Source organism: Sciurus carolinensis, chromosome 10, assembly GCF_902686445.1.
Source record: "Sciurus carolinensis chromosome 10, mSciCar1.2, whole genome shotgun sequence".
Classification (NCBI taxonomy): Eukaryota; Metazoa; Chordata; class Mammalia; order Rodentia; family Sciuridae; genus Sciurus; species Sciurus carolinensis.
Window position 1 is genome coordinate 77,317,057 of NC_062222.1, and position 18,969 is coordinate 77,336,025.

The following is an 18,969-nucleotide window of genomic DNA, read 5'->3' on the forward strand; positions in this document are numbered from 1 at the left end:
ATGCATAAAAGGACATAGCCATCCTCACACTATATCAAGTATCTTGAGAAGGTTTGATGATTAATGTAGTGGAAATAATTATCCTATCATATTACATGTGGAAATCTAAATTTTTTCCTCTTTCTCCTAGTGTTTGTGTCCTGATTGCAAACTAAAAGCTACAATGATGTGAGGATGTGTAATTTTATTCAGCATCTTGTTCTTAGCAGTTAATTGGTTTCATATTTAACAGTATTAGAGGGGTGTTCCTTAAAACAAAAACAAAACAACAAGAAAACCCTACTCAAATTTCAGAATGATTTTGCCATCTTGGTGGCAATGTTAATGAGATGAATAATTTAAAAAGAATATAGCAAAACAAACAAAAAACAACCAGACTGTTATTTATTAATACAAATTTATATAGTGGCATATGGTATTGGAGAAATCAGAAATTCATAACACACAAATTCATACTGGAAATACAAAAAATCATTTGAGGATCAAGAAATCAGGTTGACAGCACCACAAATGTTTTACTCAGTCTGAGCAGGTGTTTAGGATCCAAGAATAACAAATACCTATAGGAGTCTGAGGCTGAATATCATAAAAGTGTGCAAACACATTCCGCACTATTTCCCATACAACAACAGGGATCTGCAGGAGTCCTCCAGGAGGCCTGGGGTACTATAAAAGGCCAGCAAGGCAGAAAAATGGTTCAGACCATTATTTCTTTTAACCTTCACAGCCAGCATATGATAGCAAGTAGCAACCCCTGAGGGTTTTTTGTTCCTTCTCACCTGAAGGCATGATATAAAAGGTTAGTTAAACACACACAAGGCATTAGTGAGCAAGTTAGAGAAAGAGAAAGCAAAGCTTTCCTTGAAATATAATCCACATTACTCATCAAATTATCTGATCCCTAAGATGAAGCATAAAATGTAAATGAAACGAACACTTCTACATCAAAGGGGTAAATCTCAACTCTGCATTTCTTAACGCTTTCTATTTAACAAGTGTGCATTCACTAGGGCATTCTAAAACGTGTATGTAATGGGTTGAAGGACAGAAAGAAAGGGAGGCAGGAATATCGCAAGGCTTTCTCTTCACAAAATTTGTCCTCCCCAGGTCCTCGGCCGGATGTCACCATTGTCACTTTATACCCTGTATGTGCAGGCTGCCAGGAGCACTCCTGGGTTTCCGTCTCCTTCCCCACACTAGATTCATTCTGCCAACTGTCTGCACTCTTCCCAAACACATGTCCTATTTGGTAGCAATGGAAGCAGTGTGCAAGAAGAACATCTGAGCAGAGGGAAACGTGCTGCTTTAATGTGTGAGCATTCTGGCATTCGGAGCAGTGACGAGCAACGCCAAATGGAGCGCTGCTCTGTAGATGACTGGCTCCCTGTCCTTGCAGAATGAGCATTCACCCTCTAGGTTGTTCTGGAGCAGACTCTGCCAGGCTAATCAGCTCTCCAGCCGTGAGACATCAAGTCTGGATGTTCTACAGCTGAGACAGAAGTTCTGCCTGAATGGCCCGAGCTGGTCTGAAGTAGCACCTCTTCAGCCAGGAATTTCTGGGCTTGCTTTGATTCACCCTCTCTTGAGAACCTTACACTCATCTCAGAATGTGAAGTCAGACTTGCCCTTAAATCTCCTGTTCTGGGTGCCGATTCAGTCTCATCTCCTGCTAATATATTCTGTTCATGCTTCCTGAGGATCGCTGCCAGTCGTACCTCAGTAAAGCAGTGTTTCTTTGCCCCAATTTGAGTGTCATTTCATAATCCAAGTAAAGGAGATAACGTTTTCTCTACTCACTCTTGTCATTTTGTCAACCACGCTCTCTCACCTTGTCCTTCTACATTTATTCCTCTGTCACTCACCCATTGAACTGGTCATTCGTTCACTTGACAAAACACTTCTGAGTGCTTGCCTCTGCCAGGCACTGCTGAAGAATGAAAAGGTGTGGCTCATGCAGGTCCTGCTCTCAAGGAGCAGTCTGACAAAGCTGCCTAAAACTGTTCATGGCTCATTCTTTCTAGCTTTTAGTACTGGTCTGATGTTTTCAGTCTGGAATGTCCTCAAAGAGCTTGACTTATTCTAACACAAACATTACACAATGTGAACAGTCTGTCATTCGCTCAGTGATGATGGTGTGCCCATGCATCAGGAAGGGAACATGTGTTTTACTACCGAATAATGGAACTGTGCCTCCAGTTCAAAACATGACATGCATGCTTATGTATTTGCCAATAAGGCAGAAATAAAAGAGAAGCAAAGGCAAGCTGTGAGCACACTACACACAGAATAGGTAAACTGATACGTGAATGCTAAATTATTTTAAAGCCACATGTTTATGGCCTTGTCACGTGCTGTTACGGTAAAAATAAGTGCCTGAGCTACCAGAAAAGAAACCCCAAAGAGAAATACCTGAAATCCTGCACCAGGGACAGTGCCTCCATCTCCTGGGTGATAGACAGCAAGGAGGACCAGTGTACATCTGTTTACTCTGATTTCACTCCAACCTGGGCTTCCTCTTGTTTTATTCAAATAAATCACTTGCTTCGCTAAAACACTAACAAAATTAAATACCCACTGCTGGCAAAGCATGTGGGCTTATCAATTACTGGACTGGGCAAAGCCTGGGGTAGCAGGAAAGTGTGGTTTGTTTTTTAGGCATCCGTGGCATACAAAGGCCAGGATGTAATGATTCTGTTTTTCAGCATCCTTTATCAGACCAGGTTCCTATATCCCCCAGGGCAGCCCTCTCCCCTTTGTAAATACTTTCAGAGAAGTCCTCTAATCTGAAGCACATTGAGACTCCCTAGGTGTAAAGGGTTCTGGAAAAGCAAAGTATACTCAGAGATCACGGAGCATAGGCCATCAGGAAGAAACAATGTGCAAACAGAACTGTTGTGCTGATTAGCTGATTTCTGAATGGAATCTGGGTGTCAGCAATTGGTGCTCTACTGTCTGGAGTTCATGAAAAGTCCAAGGAGGAGAATACTGGAGGAGGGAGAGGAAGCCAAAGGTCCTATACACAACTCACTCTCGGGGAGATCTGCCACAGTCCATGTCTGGTCCTCTGCACTCTATCAGCTAACTTAATTGTTCAACACCTGTCCTAGTGCAAAAATACTTGCTTTCTAAGATCAGCCTTTCACAGGTACTCTTAGTATCTGCTGAGACTGTGAAAGGGGTCTACAGAACTATCTCTACTCCAGTACTCTGGGGGTCTCAGTGGTTCTTTGTTTTATGAGGTAGCTCAGTTGAGTTGATGCGTGTGATGTGTGCCATCCACCACTCAAAGCTATAGTTTTCCCTTTTTTTTTTAATCTGCAAGATTATAAAAATACCAGTATTTCCCCACTTTATAAAAATGATTTTTGATAAAAATACACATGGGTCTCCTCCATTAAACTTCCGTTCCATCTTGTAAATTGTTGTGCACTCTGACTTCCAGATTCAACTTTTTTACTTTAGCACCTTTGAACGTATAGGTCCCCTCTGCGTCACTCAGTATGTTGACATTCCGCACGGTGCAGTACTGTCTGTTCACGTTCTTCTCCACCCTGTCCTGGTTCCTCTTGGGCACATCCACCTTGGTGTTCAGAGGGTATTCTTCCAAAATGTCCTCTGTGGGTTGTTTCTTCCTCTGTTTTTGGCATTTTCTGGTGATGAAGCAAGCCACCAAAAACAAAAGAAGTAAAAGCATGATAGCAGCCAGTGCGCTGCCAATAGATGCTCCAGTTTGGGACAGAGAAGCAGCCACAATTGGATCTTGCATCTCCAGATTTAGGGACTTCATATTGGTGCCATTCTTGATTTGGTCCCCTTCATTGTCATAGATGAGGGAGTCATCAAGGGTCAGTTGGCCACTGGGGTCCACCAGGTCCCTTCTGTGGCGCCTCAGGAGGGCGGTGAGAGAACGCTGGACCCGGGGTCCAGAGATAGTGTCCGGACCAATGATGTAGATCACCTGGAGATACCACTGGTGTCCTGCTTCCACCTGCAGGAGGAGGGACACAGGGAGACAAACCACATGTCACTGTTGCCCACAAACCATATCTGAAGAAAGGAAATGGAAAGACAATTGCCACCATATGATTAGATAGAGAAATGGTTTCAAGAAAAGTATTAGCAATGCTTGGCATCTTCTGAGACAGAGGACTGAACCAACCATTATGAGTTTTCCCTTATATTTCCAAATTAGGATGATTTAGGTTCAGCTATTCACATTCTTCTCTTTTTCCCTACCAGTATGTGGAATAGCCTAAAAACTTATTTTTCATGGTTTCTTTAGCTAAGTGAATGCTTATGATTTATTGTTTTTTGTTGACAGCAATGACATAATTGTCTTCATAATCACATTCATTCCCAGTTATCTTCAATTGTTTGTTTTGCTAATTTAGTATTTATTGATGAACTTTAGCTAAAATGGGGCATTCAACAAATATTTAACACCCATTCTGAAAGATTCTTGAACAGGCTGAATCTGAATACTTCCTCGATCATCCCCTGAGAAGTTAGATCATCAAGTATTTTATTTCCTTCTCATCTTCCCCCACTGAAACCCTCCATGGTTTTGAAATAACTTCTGAAGAATGATTATTAATAGTGCCAAAATCCAAGGTCATGCATTATCTGGAAACAGAAAAATAGTGAAACTTGAGCTTGGAAATTCATGTTTATTGCTGGAACTTAGGGTAGTTTCATTTATCTGATATTAGTAATTCTTGCCATTCAAAGCAGCTGTATTGTGTTTATGATTTTGTTCAATGTTTTCCACATGGCTGGGAAAATGAGCTGGCTCAGCAGAGAGTCACAAAGGTAGGTAATTCAAAAGCACTTAGGAAAAATTAGAGCATCATACACAGCCCAGGTGCACACAATGACAGGTGACTGTATGCAAATTAAATAATTTTATCATTGCTTTGGTCTAGTGGGGATAGATGGTGAAAATTTTGGGTGAACAATAAGCTTAAAAACAATTAACAAAGATTTGCCAACCAGAATGCTATAAAAAGAACCTGCTAGTCCACAGCTGGTGGAGAAAGTCTATCTCTGTACTGGCAAGGATGGCTATGTGCCTTTCTTTGATCCTACAGGAACAATCTACCAGCTTTTTTTTTTTTTTCTTTGCGGTACTGGGGATCAAACTCAGGGTCTTGTGCTTGCAAGGCAAGCACTCTACCAGCTGAGCTATCTCCCCAGCCCCAATCTACCAGCTTTAAGGTGGACTTGGTTCTAAGTTTCTTCCATCCTTCTCACCAAACTCACCTTATAGAGAGCATCTACTTTCAGAGTAAATCCATCCACACCTGGCATGCTACTGACCACATGGAAATCCGGTAATTCAGAAGCAAAGTGGGCCTCAAAAGGCACATCATGGAAGTACTTATCAGTGACCTCTGGCTGGCTGCGGTCCTAGAATTAAAAAAAAAAAAAGGAAACATAGGCTTTAGAAGGATGGAACCACTGTACTGGTATGTACAGTCACTGGGAGGAGAAAGGCATTCTCCACTGCTGCTCTGGGTTGGGTCAAGAGTGTATGTTGCAGATGGCTTCACCTTAAGTCAATCACTGTCTCTGGGCACCCACTGTCTTCTTTAAGGGAGCAATTTGTTGGGTTTTGTGATCTCAAAACAGAGTGGATAGCCTAGATCAAAAGTTCTCAAGCTATTTTGTCTCAAGGCCCTTTACACACTTAAAAAGCAAGGAGTTCAAAACTGCTTTTGCTTGTGTGATTTCTATCTATTCACATTTATTATGTTAAAATTTAAACCAAAAACATTAAAAATACTTAAATATTAAGTCATTCTAATATGACAATGAAAAATTCATTATATTACCCTAAGTAAGATATTTTTAGTGAATGAATCTTTATTCATCTTCTTCCTCCCTCCCAAAAGACAGCTGGCATTGTTTTACATTTTTGCAACTCTTCAGAACAGAACTGGATTCTCCTAACTGCTTCTGGACTCAATCAGTTGTGATATACTGTTTTAGTTGAAGTCTGTGAAGAAAATCTGGCCTTACACAGCTGTGTGGTTGGAAAGGGGAGGAATGTGTTCATAACTTTTTCAGATGATTGTGGATATCTTAAAATACTAAATCAAAACTTGGCAAGTGATTTTTAAAAAAAAAGATTAATTACAATGTGGAGTCTCAAATCATATCAATAAACTTTTCATGTTTTCTTCACAGATAAGGGAACAAGTGTGAAAAATTGGCCCCATCACTGTACTGTGACAGCTTTTTTGAGCTTGTGGGTTCCCTAAAAGAGTCTCAGGGACTTTGGGGGTCTCAGGACTATCCTTTGAGAAACAGTGGCTTAGAATTTCCTCTTCCTGGGACATCAGTAATGGCATGTATTGTTACCCTCCATCAACATCACATTCAGTAATGTGTGCGAGTGTTTAGCTCAAAAGAGAGAAACAACAATATATATTTTTAAAAAAAACCATTAAGAGTGGGGCTTTATCTGCTTTAGGCAGAATTCCATCTGGGGAAATCCCATGGTGTCTGCCTCTGAGCACTGACAGCTTACCAACAGCAGGAATCTGTGTTTCAGGTGTTTGTTGGGCTGAATGCATCCATACTGTGGCCCTTCATTGTAGATTGTTCCTGTAGGATCAAAGAAAGGCACATAGCCATCCTTGCCAGTGCAGAGATAGACTTTCTCCAGCTGCAGTTTATAAGCAGAATTAAGGTTTTGTTCTGGATTCCAAAGTACTCGGCCATAAAGGATTTGACCTGAAAAGATTGAAAGGCATTAATTAGGTCAGACTTTAAAGAAAAATAAATGTCAAGGGTAGAAAGGATTTAACATGCTCCCTTAGAGTCAAAAGTACCTTTCCATGAAGAGCTCTGCTAATTCATCATTTATTGCTGCTTTAATTCAATAAGTACTATTTAAGAATTTAAATTAAGCCAAACACTTAGATATGTGCAGGGGACACAAAAATGAGAGAGATGCAGGTGAGAGGAGAGAGGAAAAAAAGCAGTGTTTGATAGAAATAGTTAACATTTATTAAACTCACTACCTGCTAGGTACTTTCAGATTAATGTCCTGATAACTCATGTATTGCTCACAGGTTTAGAAAGGAGGAAACTGAGGCACTGAGTGTCTAAGTGATTTGTTGAAGGTCATGGATCTAGCAATGGCGAGGGTGGGATTCAAAGTCAAGGCACTCTGAACCCACAACCCACACTATTAACCCCTACGATGCTATACTGTCACCTGCCACAACAGAGAAAGGTATGTCACATTAAATGAACAGAGTCAAGTATGGAAATCAGCCTTGGGAGAGGTAGGGAAGGGTTTAAGGAGAGAGGATATTAGAACAGTATACTGAAAAATGAGCAGGCATTTGTCAGAGCATTTGGGGTGGGAGGAAAAGGCAGGAGAGAGCATTCTAGGCAAAGTCCATGAACAAAATACTGAATGCTGGGCAGGTGTGAATCTTGGTGTGGGCACTGTTTCCATTGTGCCTGCTACAGCACCAAGTTCTTTACCTACACTCTCTTACTTAATCCTCCCAAGAGTTTAAGAGAGGCTCAATCATCATTGCCACTTTTAGTAACTTATCCAAGGCTCACAGCGATGATGGGGTGGGAGAAGAACTTCAGCAAAATAAATCTGCCTCTAAATGCTTATCCAAAGCATTACTTATGTGGCAATAAGTCAGTCAGCCTTGCCAGAGGGGAAGATGTGCAGGTGCAGAGGCTCTGGCAGGACAGACTCCTGGGGAGAGAGAACAATCATGCTGAGGATGCTGGACATAAGTATGTGACTAATAAGAAACATGGAAGCCTTTATGCAGGGGAGGAATAGCAATACAACCTTTAGAAACAGAGAATGGAGCAAAGACAAAGAGACTCAAGCACAGAGGACAGTTAGGGGACTATTTGAATACTCTAGTGAGTGATAGGCACCTAGAATACAGTTTTGCGGCAAGGGATGAATTCAAGAAACATCTAGGGGTCAGAGTCCATTCATCTCAATAAGAGATGGAATGTAGGATGTGAAGGAGTTGAGAATAAATGAGATTTCACCAGGGGCACCTAGCATAGGTGAATACAGTTCATGGTGCAACAGATGAGGGAGGAGCATGTTTGGAAGGAGAGAAGTCCAGTCCTAGATAGCTCTAGGTGTCTGAAGAAGAGCCCATTCAGGCTCAGCAGTCCAGATCTGCATGTGGAAGTGCACAAATGAAGCTCAGGAGAGATGAGGGATAAGGTCAAGGTGTATGGCTGTGGAGTAGAAGGGGTATGGATTTTGGGAGTAAAGGGATGGTCCAACTCATGGGAATGACCAGAGGTAGCACTCAGGAAGAACAGAAGGAGCCATGCAGGGACCTGAGAATAGGAACACAGAAGGGGCAAGGACAGAAGCCAGGGCAGGAGAGGGAGAAGTGATCTGACCTGGTGAGGCTGATGCAAAGGAAACCAAACAAGAGAAAAGTGTCAAAACCCATGGGTTTGGTATCATAGGAAGGAGAGCAATAGAACAGAATCCAGTCTGTAGCAAAGGGACAGAGGAGAGACCATGAAGGGCCATGGAGACAAGTATGCTTACCACTCCTTTAGGAGGTTTGTCAGAGAAATGAAAAGTTTGAAGCTGAGGGGAAGGGAGGGTTGATGGTTTATTTCTGTGATGTACTGGGCTTGAATGTTTTTTCCTTTACAGCTTTGTGTGTGTGTGTGTGTGTGTGTGTGTGTGTGTGAGTGTGTGTATGATGCTGGGGATTGAATTCAGTGCCTCATGCATGCTAATCATGTACTCTACCTCCTAGCTATAGCCCCTACCCCCTGAGTATGATTTTAAGATGAAAGGAAAGAAAATTTAAAGAAACAAAGATAATCAAGAGATAACTGAGGGAGGAAAGGCAGACAGCTGAATAATTCATTTATCCTTCCAACAATTATTTGTTGAGCACCTGGGAATGGTACTATGTTGTGCAAATTTGATATGTGGTCACAATCTCATGAACCTTACAGATTAGGGTTAACATAGGCAATAAAATAAATATACAATATGTATAATATTAAAAATTATGATGAGAACTGTATTCAATGAATGACATTCTGCAAAAGTGAAATATATGGAGCCCATGTTAGAGTGTCTGGGGTGTCAGGGAAAACTTCTTTGTTGAAGTTCACAATTAAGTAGAGACCTGAAGGACAAGAAGGAGCTAACCTTTTGAAAAGTTAAGGGAACCACGTTTTTTCGGGGGTGGAGGGACTGAAGGACCATTTCGAGCAGGGAAAGCATGACAGAGAGTATATTTGGCATTCCTTTAAGGTTGGGAGGCAGTGGGGGTAACACTGCAACCTCTCTGAGGAAATGGGAGATAAAGCAACTTACCCAGAGTTAGTGTGTTAGAATGGGACTGGAAACATCTGTCTTCCTACCACTCAGACCAGTGCTTTTCCATGGTAATACACTGTCAATCATTTTGATATTATTTCAAAAGATGAGGAAGAATATGAGTCTGGTCCTTGACTCGACCTTGGCTGCTCTGGAATCAACCCTCAGGAATCAGTTCCCTCAGGAACTGAGAGGAGAAGAGCAGGGATTCTAGTCCAGGAACTTTCTCATGTCTAGGCAGAGCCTCTTTCTGCAGGTAGAGGAAGCAACTCACCTTTTGAAAAGGCTCCTTTGTAATCCATTTCTGCCAGTGACATGTCAGATGTGTTGGGATCCATTAGGAACACCTTCTCATTATTGCAGAGCTGAAATTCAGTATTGAGCGAATACACTACAGGCACAGGACGGTTGGTCTGCTGGAAGGCAATGGGTATCAGGAATCTAAATGTGGGAGAAATAACAGTATCAGGAATCTAAATATGGGAGAAATAACAGATGCTTGAGAGCAGGGTTAATTTTGCATGTGTCATTTGAGCTGCCCTCTCTTCCTTGCCCTTCTCAGGATTGTGCACAGAGCTTTGCTTTGGACACTATGTATTTACTGAAAATAAATGTGGGAGAAGGACTTTATTTGATCTTTATGAGGTTAATCAGTTTTTTTTTTGAACAAGAATAATTTAATTAGTCTTTGAAACTCTTTGGTATCCTTTGCTTTGTCCCCTTTCATTCTGAGGGCCCTCAAAGTTGCTCTTTGATTGCTAAATGGCTCCCTGCCATTGTGCATGGGCCATAATTCTTCCCAGATTTGCACGCTCTTGAGACTTTGACCATTACTCTTCCACCCTGGTCAATATTCACTCTATGTGGCACTGTTTAGGACATTGCTAGGAGACACTCTCTTACTTACTCACACCTCCCTGATCTTCTTCCTTGGTCCCTTCTTTGCCCCTTTTGGCAGGTAAGAATTCCTCCAGGAACAATCCTGGGAGCCCTACTGTTTTCCCTCAATAATTTCACTCCAGGTGATCTCAGCCTTGTCACTGAGTCCATTATCCATCCCAAAGGTAGTGATGCCATGTTCAACTCTCTAATCCTCATTTCTCTTCCGAGCTCCAGAAATACCTATCTGTCTGACACTGACTTCCTCTGATAGCTTTGGCTTTCTCAACAATATCTCAAACTCAACCGACTCATCCCTCACAAACTTGATCTTCCTTCCAGTATTCACCAAATGTAAAGTATTAGTTCTCCTAAAACTAGTGTTTTAGGAAGACCAAATGTAAAGTATCAGTCCTCCTAAAACTGGTATTCATGGAGTTATTCTTAGTTCCTTTTAATCTATTTTATATGATGCAATCAATGAACTCTATAATTTTAAAACGGCACTCATACTTGCTTATGACCTTCCCGTTTACATAAACCTTAGGATGAAGACCAACATTTTAACAAGACTTATGCCATGGTTTAGATGCGATGTCTCCCAAAAGCTCATGTGTGAGATGATGCAAGAAGGTTCAGAGGAGAAATGATTGGGTTATAGCCTTAACCTAATCATTGAATTAATCTCTGATGGGATTAACTTAGTGGTAACTGGAGCAGGTGGGGTATAGCTGAAGGAAGTGGCTCATTGGGGGCATGGCTTTGGGTTGCATATTTTGTATCTGGAGAGTGGAGTCTCTCTCTCTCTCTCTCCCACCGCTCCCTCTCTCTCTGCTTTCTGATTGTCATGGGAGCTTCTTCCCTCTGCCACATTCTTCTACCATGATGTCCCGCCTCACCTTGAGCCCTGAGGAGTGGAGCTGGCCTTCTAGGAACTAGGACCTCTGAAACCATGAGCCCTCAAATAAACTTTTCCTCCTTTAAAATTGTTCTGGTCAGATCTTTAGTCACAGCAGTGGAAAAACTGACTAAAACAACTTATAAAGCCCTGACCTTTGCTTATTTCTCCAGCCTTATCTCCTTCTACTCTCCTTCTTTGCCTCCTTCCTGGAATTTAGCCAGAATGGCTGCCTTTTGGTCTCATGACTGGTTCTCTTCTCCATGATCTCTACTGCTTTAGGAGTTATGCATTCAACAAATAATCACTAGGCATTTACTATATGACAGACACTAATTTAGTAATGGAAATTCATCTGTGGATAAGCCAGAAAATGTGTGGCCCAGGGAAGTTATACTCTACTGAGGAGGTAGTCATTAAATAAGCTTAAAAATAGTATAACAAGCTAGAAGGTAACAGATGATAAGGAAAAAAATGAGGAGAGATGGGAATGCTAGGAGAAGGTTGAGATGAAAATCCTAGATGATGTGGTCATGGATACAAATTAGTACAGCCATTATGGAAAGCAGTATGGCAGTTTCTCAAAAAATTAAAAGTAACCTAGTAACTTTTATATATATCCAAGGGATATGTAATCAGCACATTATAGAATAGCTGCACTCCTATGTTTGTTGCAGCATTATTCATAATAGCCAAGATGCAAAAATAGCTAAACTGTCCAACACTTCAGGATAAAGAAAATGTGGTGTGAAAGATATACCCAATAAAATACTATTCAACCCTAAGAAAGGAGATCCTGCAATCTGTGACCACATGGATGAACCTGAAGAACATTAGGCTATGTGAAATAAGTCAGACACAGAATGAAAAATTCTTCATGATCTCATTTATATACAGAATCTAAAAAAGCCAAATACATAGGGAAAAAAAAAAAAAGAGAGAGAGAGAGAGAGAGAACAGTAATTACCAGGGGTGAAGAGAAGTGGGAAATGGTGAAATGTTGGCCAAAGGATGCAAAGTTGCAGTTATAGAGGATGAGAGTGTCTGGGGTAAAGCATGATACAGGTGATAATATGGTTGCATACTGGAAATTTACTTAGATTACCAAAGAAAGGTAACTATGTGAGGACATATATATGTTTATTTGCTTTATTATAGTAATCATTTCACTACATATATGAATATTAAAACATCTTGTTGTACACCTTAAATATTTGCAATAAAATAATGGAACGAAGAAAATAATTTCTCAACTCTATTGTAGCATGAAAACAACCCTGAAATATTAGGTGTGGTTTATTCCAAGGTAAAACTTCATTTACTAAAGCAGGTAGAGAGTTGGAATTGTCCTCTGGTCTGCAGTTTGCTGATCTCTGACCTGGAAGGCTGGAGCTACCGTTCACCAAGATGGAAAACTGCAGAAGGAATATATTTAGTGGAGAAAGATGAAGACATGTTAAGTTTGAGAGACCTCTCAGAGCCAAGTAGAGATCCTGAGTAGTCAGTTCGATGGACAAGTGTCAACTCTAGAGTTGAGCCCTGGGCTGGAGGTGCTCCTTGGTACTGAAAACATTGAGAGTGGAGGATGAAGAAACTCAGTAAGCAAGTAAAAAGCAATACGAAGAGACTGTTGTAGCCTGATCCTGAGGACATTCCAAATTCAAAGACTATAAGAAAGATAGAGAACCAACAAAGCAACAGATGAAGAGCCAATGAGGTTGAGAGAAACCTACAGTGTGATATTCCAGTTGAGAGAAGAAAGAGTTTCAAGGAGGAGGGATTGATCAAATGCTAAGTGCTTTTGAGGGCTGTGAAAAGGAAGAGTGAGGCTCCATCCAGGATCCAGGAACATGCAGTCATTGTTGACCTTGAGAAGAACAAACTGCATTGAGTAGAAGCTTGGTCGAGTATTTAAAAGATGATGGGCAGAGATGAATTGGAAATTGTGAATATAGACAACTCTCTGGAGGTATACTGTGGTAAAAGAAAGGAGAAAAATGAATGTTGAGAGAGAAGTGGAATGTCAAGACACATATTTTTTTTTAAGGTGAGAGAAGTTACAACTTGTTTTTCAGCTGACTAGAGGGATTCATGGAGAGGGGAGAATTGCTTGAGATGTTCTCTATAAAGAGGACAAGAGACTTCAGGTTCTAGTGCACAGGAGGAGTGGTTGCCTTTGGAGAGGGGCTCAGAGCCTCTGCGTGTACTAAGAGGTACACAGGCACAGATGCACGCAGGTGGGATGTGGATAGGAGCCTGTGGGAGCTCTCTTCTGGTTTCTTCTGTTTCCTCCACACAGCAGAACACAAGGTAATTGGTTGAGGTCAAGGATTGAAGATGGAGCAAGTTTCCGAGAAGGGATAAAACAGTTTAAAGAGTGGGAGAGTGGGTGGGTTAGGGAACCAATGTATTTTGCTTAGTGACCCTAGATATCAATTTGAGATTAGTGATAATGAATTTAAAGGTTTCTGGCTTTGATCTTGTTGAATATTCTGCTAGAACACTTTCTCCTCTTTTGTCTATTCTCTTTTGCCTAGATAGCTCTTACTTATCCTTTAGCTGGCAACTTGAATTCTACTTTCTCTAGGAAGTTTTCCTTCTTGCTCTTACTTTCTAGGCTAGCTTAGATTCCTTGGCATCCATTCTCATTATACTTTATACTCTTCAGTCACAGAACTCCTCATGGTTTAAAATTTTATTTCAATGTGTGACTATGATTGACATCTGCTGTTGCACTACAGGTCTCTGTTTACTCAGCATGCATGCTTACTGCTAAGTTTCTAATGCACGTATTTGTCAAAGAATAATGAATGAGTGGTTATTTCACTGTTTTACTCTGTTCCCTACTTTGAAGGTGCCCTACTGGGTAGACTTGAGAGGATTAGGATGTAGGAAGAACTTGAAGCCCACACAAGCCAGAGCTAATCCTGCTTCAACAGCTCTGATATCACCATTAGTTGTATCAAGAGTTCATTTGCCTGACTTGGGGATAATGATTTTTCTCTTTGAAACTTACATTACCAGAATCCACCACAGTGCCTGGTGCAGCATAAGGCATTAATGTTGATTAAATAGGATAAATAACAGACCTGAGATTATTGTAATAAATAATAATTTTGTAATATATGACAGACCTCACAAAAATAGTTATAAGATGAAACACAATTCTTTTCAATTAAATCTGAGTTCTCTGTTTCAGTCTTGATTTTAATTTCTGTTATAATTCTATGGTACACATATGGAGCCATACAAAGAACTGAGAGCAAAGTTAGACCTGGAAGAAATAATGGAGAATCTATAAGTAATGCTCTCCCTGGTTCAAGACAAGGATATCAGTGTCCTCACAATTCTCTTTCCCCTGCAGCCTCCTCATCCACACAGCTCTGGGCCTGGAGATGGAGCTGGAACCTTTGTTGCTCCATTTTGCCATTTTCAATCATGGCTTCTCCGTCCTTTTAAAAAACCCAAGCGCCTATCCTGGAGAAACTGTTTTTACATAGTTTATAACAAGAAATACTCATATATATATGAATACTCATATATATATGAATATTTTTGTAATAGAATATGCTACAATAAGTCAAATAGAATGATCGTATAAATGGTAGAATATTCCTACAATGAATACGTTAATGCAGTGAGCTATAAACTGCAGCTACATAAATTGACACAAAGGAATCAACAATGATCCATGCAGAAAAGAAAAAAATAGCAGCAGAGAGAATTTGCACAGTATGAAACTTTTACATAGAGTTCAAAAACATGCAAAACCATTACAAGTAAACATGAAGTAAAACCATAAAGCAAAACTAGGGATTGTAAATACAAATATTGGGTTAGTGGTCATCTTAGTGGGAGGAAGCAGGGAGTTTGACTGGATAGGGACACTGAGGATCTTTAGAAAGGACTGGCAGCCAGGCACAGTGAAACATGCCTATAATCTCAGCCACTGGGGAAGCTGAGGCAGGAGGATCTCAAGTTCAAGGCCAGCCTCAGCAACTTAGCAAGACCCTGTCTCAAAATAAAAAAAGGACTGGGGATGTAGCTCAGTGATAAGTACTCCTGGGTACAATCCCCAGCAGAAATAAATAATTAATTAAATAGAATTGGTAATGCTGTGCTTCTTGAGGTGGGTAGTAAACACGTTTATTTTATATATCCACAACTTAAGGTCCTCAGAATATCTGAAACATTTTATAATTTAAAAATGTAATATGCAGTTAAAAATTCCTTAGCATATCCTATTAAATTATTTGCCTCTGTTCTTCCTTATTGTGCTGCTTTCCTGGTCCTGGTGCCTCCCTAATGTGAATGACTATGATGCTCTCAGGCCTTGTTCCTGCCATCAATCATGCTCATTTTGACATCCATATGTAAAAACCATCCAAACCTTCACCTCTCAGTTTCCAGACTTCCTCACCTCCACAGAGCTTGCTCTGACTGCACCACCTGTTCTTCATATTCCTTCTGTGCACAGGCACCCCAAATCTCATTTTCAGATGCCTCACTCTCCACCACCTCCTATTCTCCCAGTTTCTCTTTCTTTTACCCACTCATTAATTCTTCAATGACAGCAGAGCCTCCCTGACCACCTTTACCAAGATGCAAAGGAACTGGAACCCTTACACACTCGTGGTGGGAACATACACACATAATTTACTATTTATAAATGCTCGACAAAACAGTCTGACGGCTTCTGGAAAAGTTAAAAACAAACTACCATGCGATCCAGCCATTGCATTCCGAGGTACTCACGCAAGAAAACAGAAAACATATGTCCATATAAGGCTTGCACTGTACGTTCACAGCAGCTTTATTTATCATAGCCCCAAACTGAAAACAACCCACATGTCTATCAACTGATGCATTGATTAATTGTGCTAAATCCACATCATGGAATTCAACTCAACAATAATGAGAAAAAACTACTGATATATAGAGTAACATGGATCAATCAAAATTATCAGGTTGAGTGAAAAAAGACAGAAAAAAAAATCTTATTGTATGACACCATTTGTATAAGGTTCTGGAAAATGGAGACTCACCCATAGTGACAGAAAGCAGACCACTGGTTCCCCAGGGAAGACGATGGGGTGGGAGGGCATACATAGGGGTGTGAAGAACACTTTTGGAGGAGATGGCTGTGTTCACTATTTATCAAACAAAGATGTGCAGTCTACTCACAAATAAAGATGTGCAGTCTACTCACAAATAAAGATGTGCAGTCTATTCAATGTCAACAGCAGGCAATTTAAGATCAATTCTGCTGGCCTCTGCCTGCCTGCCACTGCTGCCATCGCCCTCTGTGGTACTCACTTCTTTCCCTTCCCGGGGATGATGGTTTACTTTCTCCTCTTGTCTGGAAACTCTGGGTCCCTCACTTCCAGCTATTACCTGACTTTTCATTTCACATTTCACAAAAACCGATTCAGTCAGATGTCTATTTTGTCATCCTCACTTCCCCATTACCAATCCCCCTGGCCTGAATCCACAGGCCTTCTTCCTTTGGTAAAGGAATGCTCCAGGCTCCTTGCTTAGGTGGCCCTTCCCCTCAAGTCCTGTTCTCTGTTCCCCAGGCTCAGAGACTTTGCTCAGATATGTTCCACCTCTCCCCTGCACCGTCCAATGTAGCCCCTCTATTAGATTACTCTTACCAGCATACGGACATCCTGAGATATTGTCCCCCTTAAAACACAATTGAATAAAATCTCCTTCTTATTTGACTTCTCATCTGTTTCCCATTACTGTTCCATTTTTCTAAAGTCCTTTTAGCAGAATTTCTTAAATGCTCTGTCCCTGTTTCTGCTGTCTTAGTTCTTTCTCTTGAATTCACTCCAAGCAGGCCAGTGTCCCCCTCAGTCCACCAACCTGCTCTTGGCTCAGCTCATCAATGAATTCAGTATTGCAAAATCCAATGGCCAATTCTTGGTCTGAATTTAAAGTCACATTTCAAACGGTGTTCTCTTCATGTTAATGTCTGGTTTTATTTTCCATATCTTCTCTCAGAAATGGTTCCTAATCTACAGTTATACCACTCTGAGCGTGCCTGATCTCACCTGACCTTGGAAGTTAAGCAGGGTCAGGCCTGATTAGTATTGGGTGGGAACGATGTTTTCTATACCTTGCTTTGCTCTGAAAGAGATGGTGCTGGACCGTAAACTGCCTGAGAGCCCAGGTTGCTTTTAATCAACTGCTCAAATATACTGCTATAATCTCTGATGCGTAGGCTGGAGCAAACAGGAGAAGGGTTGAATGAACACTGGTGGAATGAATGAATACACAGGCACAATGCAGACAGTCTCGGGTCTGAGGAGGGTACAAGTTGACAGACAGTTGATTTTTCTTATTCACTGTAGTTAGGCTCCAGAAAGTCTCCCATAAACATTGAATTTGTGGACATTGAAATAGTGCTCATGGGAGAAAAACAGGGTTAGGTTTCTATAAGCTTTCTGGTCACAAAACTTATTGATCAACTGATCAATACTTAAGCTTGTTTTATGTGCGTTCCTGTTTAAAGACCCCTTACTCAATATATATTGTGGATTCATTAACATTGAATTCACAGTCAATGGCACTGTAAGTCACGCCTGAATGAAACTTACCCAGCACTCCACAGGCACATCATGGCCTTCCTGTGGTTAGGAATACTAGAAGGCACTTCAGCACCATGCTTGGGAGCCATTTAAAATATGGAAATCATAACAAAAAGCACATAAATGTGAAAAACACGGCACTAACTAGACTACAAAAGGACACTTGCTTGTCACAAGACAGCTGAAAGCAGAAGGCAGGCCTTGCCCAGCCTCAGCTGGGGATGTGCATGCTAGGTGACTTGGACTCTTTCCACACTGTGCATGTCAGTGAATGACTGTAAAAGCAAGGTGGGTATGGATTTGGGGGTACAAATAAATATTAGTGAGTAGGAGAATCTGTAAATAAGGAAACCACATATGAGTATTGACCACATTTTCCTACCTTTCTGGAGCATGTGCAGTACAGGCCAAGGGCTTCTCTCCTGGGTCAGTCCATGGCTGGGTGGGCTGCACTGTGCAAGGGATCAGGTAGATGGTATACTCTCCGGAGTAGTCCTTCCTGGAAACAGGCAGAGCAGACTGGTCATGGGAAACAACTGAGAGACTATTAACTGCCCCAGAAAGTCCCAGACTTCATCCAACAGTGTGCAGATGGTATTTGTGTCTAGTATCTAGGAACTTTACTGCAAATACCATTTTCAAGGAATCATCTCTGATTATTCTAACTGTCCAGGTATTATCCAGAAGTGTTAAATAGAGCTATTTTCACTTATTCAAGTTCTTTTTTGTGAGGAAAGATGAGAAGTCACAGTGCTTACAGAAACCTAAAAAATTCAGATGATGACAAAACAGAATTGGTCACTTCCTTTAGATTTCACTAAACTGGTTAGACAATGTGTTCAGTGTTTCTTGTCCACAGATGCCTGTTCAATTCATTCTCAAATGCAAAAGCTCTTGTTAAGGTGTGACTGTGTCAAGTGCTGCTCTTACAAAAGAGGTGGCAAATGCCTCAGGATTATGGGACACCACTCCAGGGCCTAACAGAAGCAGGGTCCTGTGGAATACCCCATCCCCACTTCATTAGCACTCAATTTCAAGGTTCCCCTCCCAGAATCTACAGTCTCATCCCTTTGTGAAGCTGAGGAATATGATCCCTTCTCACTGGAGATACTCACTGGGAATCTCCCTGTTAATGGAAAATACAGGATTCTCTAGGTCATGACCCTGAAGGTCTCACCCTTAATTTCCCACACTCCTTACTGGGTAGCAGTCCCAGCCCTGGCCGGTTGCCTAGAAAGCAGTCAGAC

General features: G+C 41.2%; 1 protein-coding gene across 1 annotated transcript in view; it reads right to left on the reverse strand.

Moving 5' to 3' along the window:
- Positions 1 to 248: 248 nt before the first annotated feature.
- Fras1 (Fraser extracellular matrix complex subunit 1) overlaps positions 249 to 18,969 on the reverse strand; it is a 439,675-nt gene continuing 420,954 nt past the window's right edge. The window contains exons 70-74 of the mRNA XM_047566389.1: positions 18,105 to 18,221; positions 9,627 to 9,793; positions 6,530 to 6,735; positions 5,260 to 5,406; positions 249 to 3,988 (exon numbers count right to left, since the gene is read on the reverse strand). Of these exons, the coding sequence (XP_047422345.1) occupies positions 3,395 to 3,988; positions 5,260 to 5,406; positions 6,530 to 6,735; positions 9,627 to 9,793; positions 18,105 to 18,221 (1,231 nt within the window). The 3' untranslated portion in view covers positions 249 to 3,394. The remainder of the gene's footprint in view (positions 3,989 to 5,259; positions 5,407 to 6,529; positions 6,736 to 9,626; positions 9,794 to 18,104; positions 18,222 to 18,969) is intronic.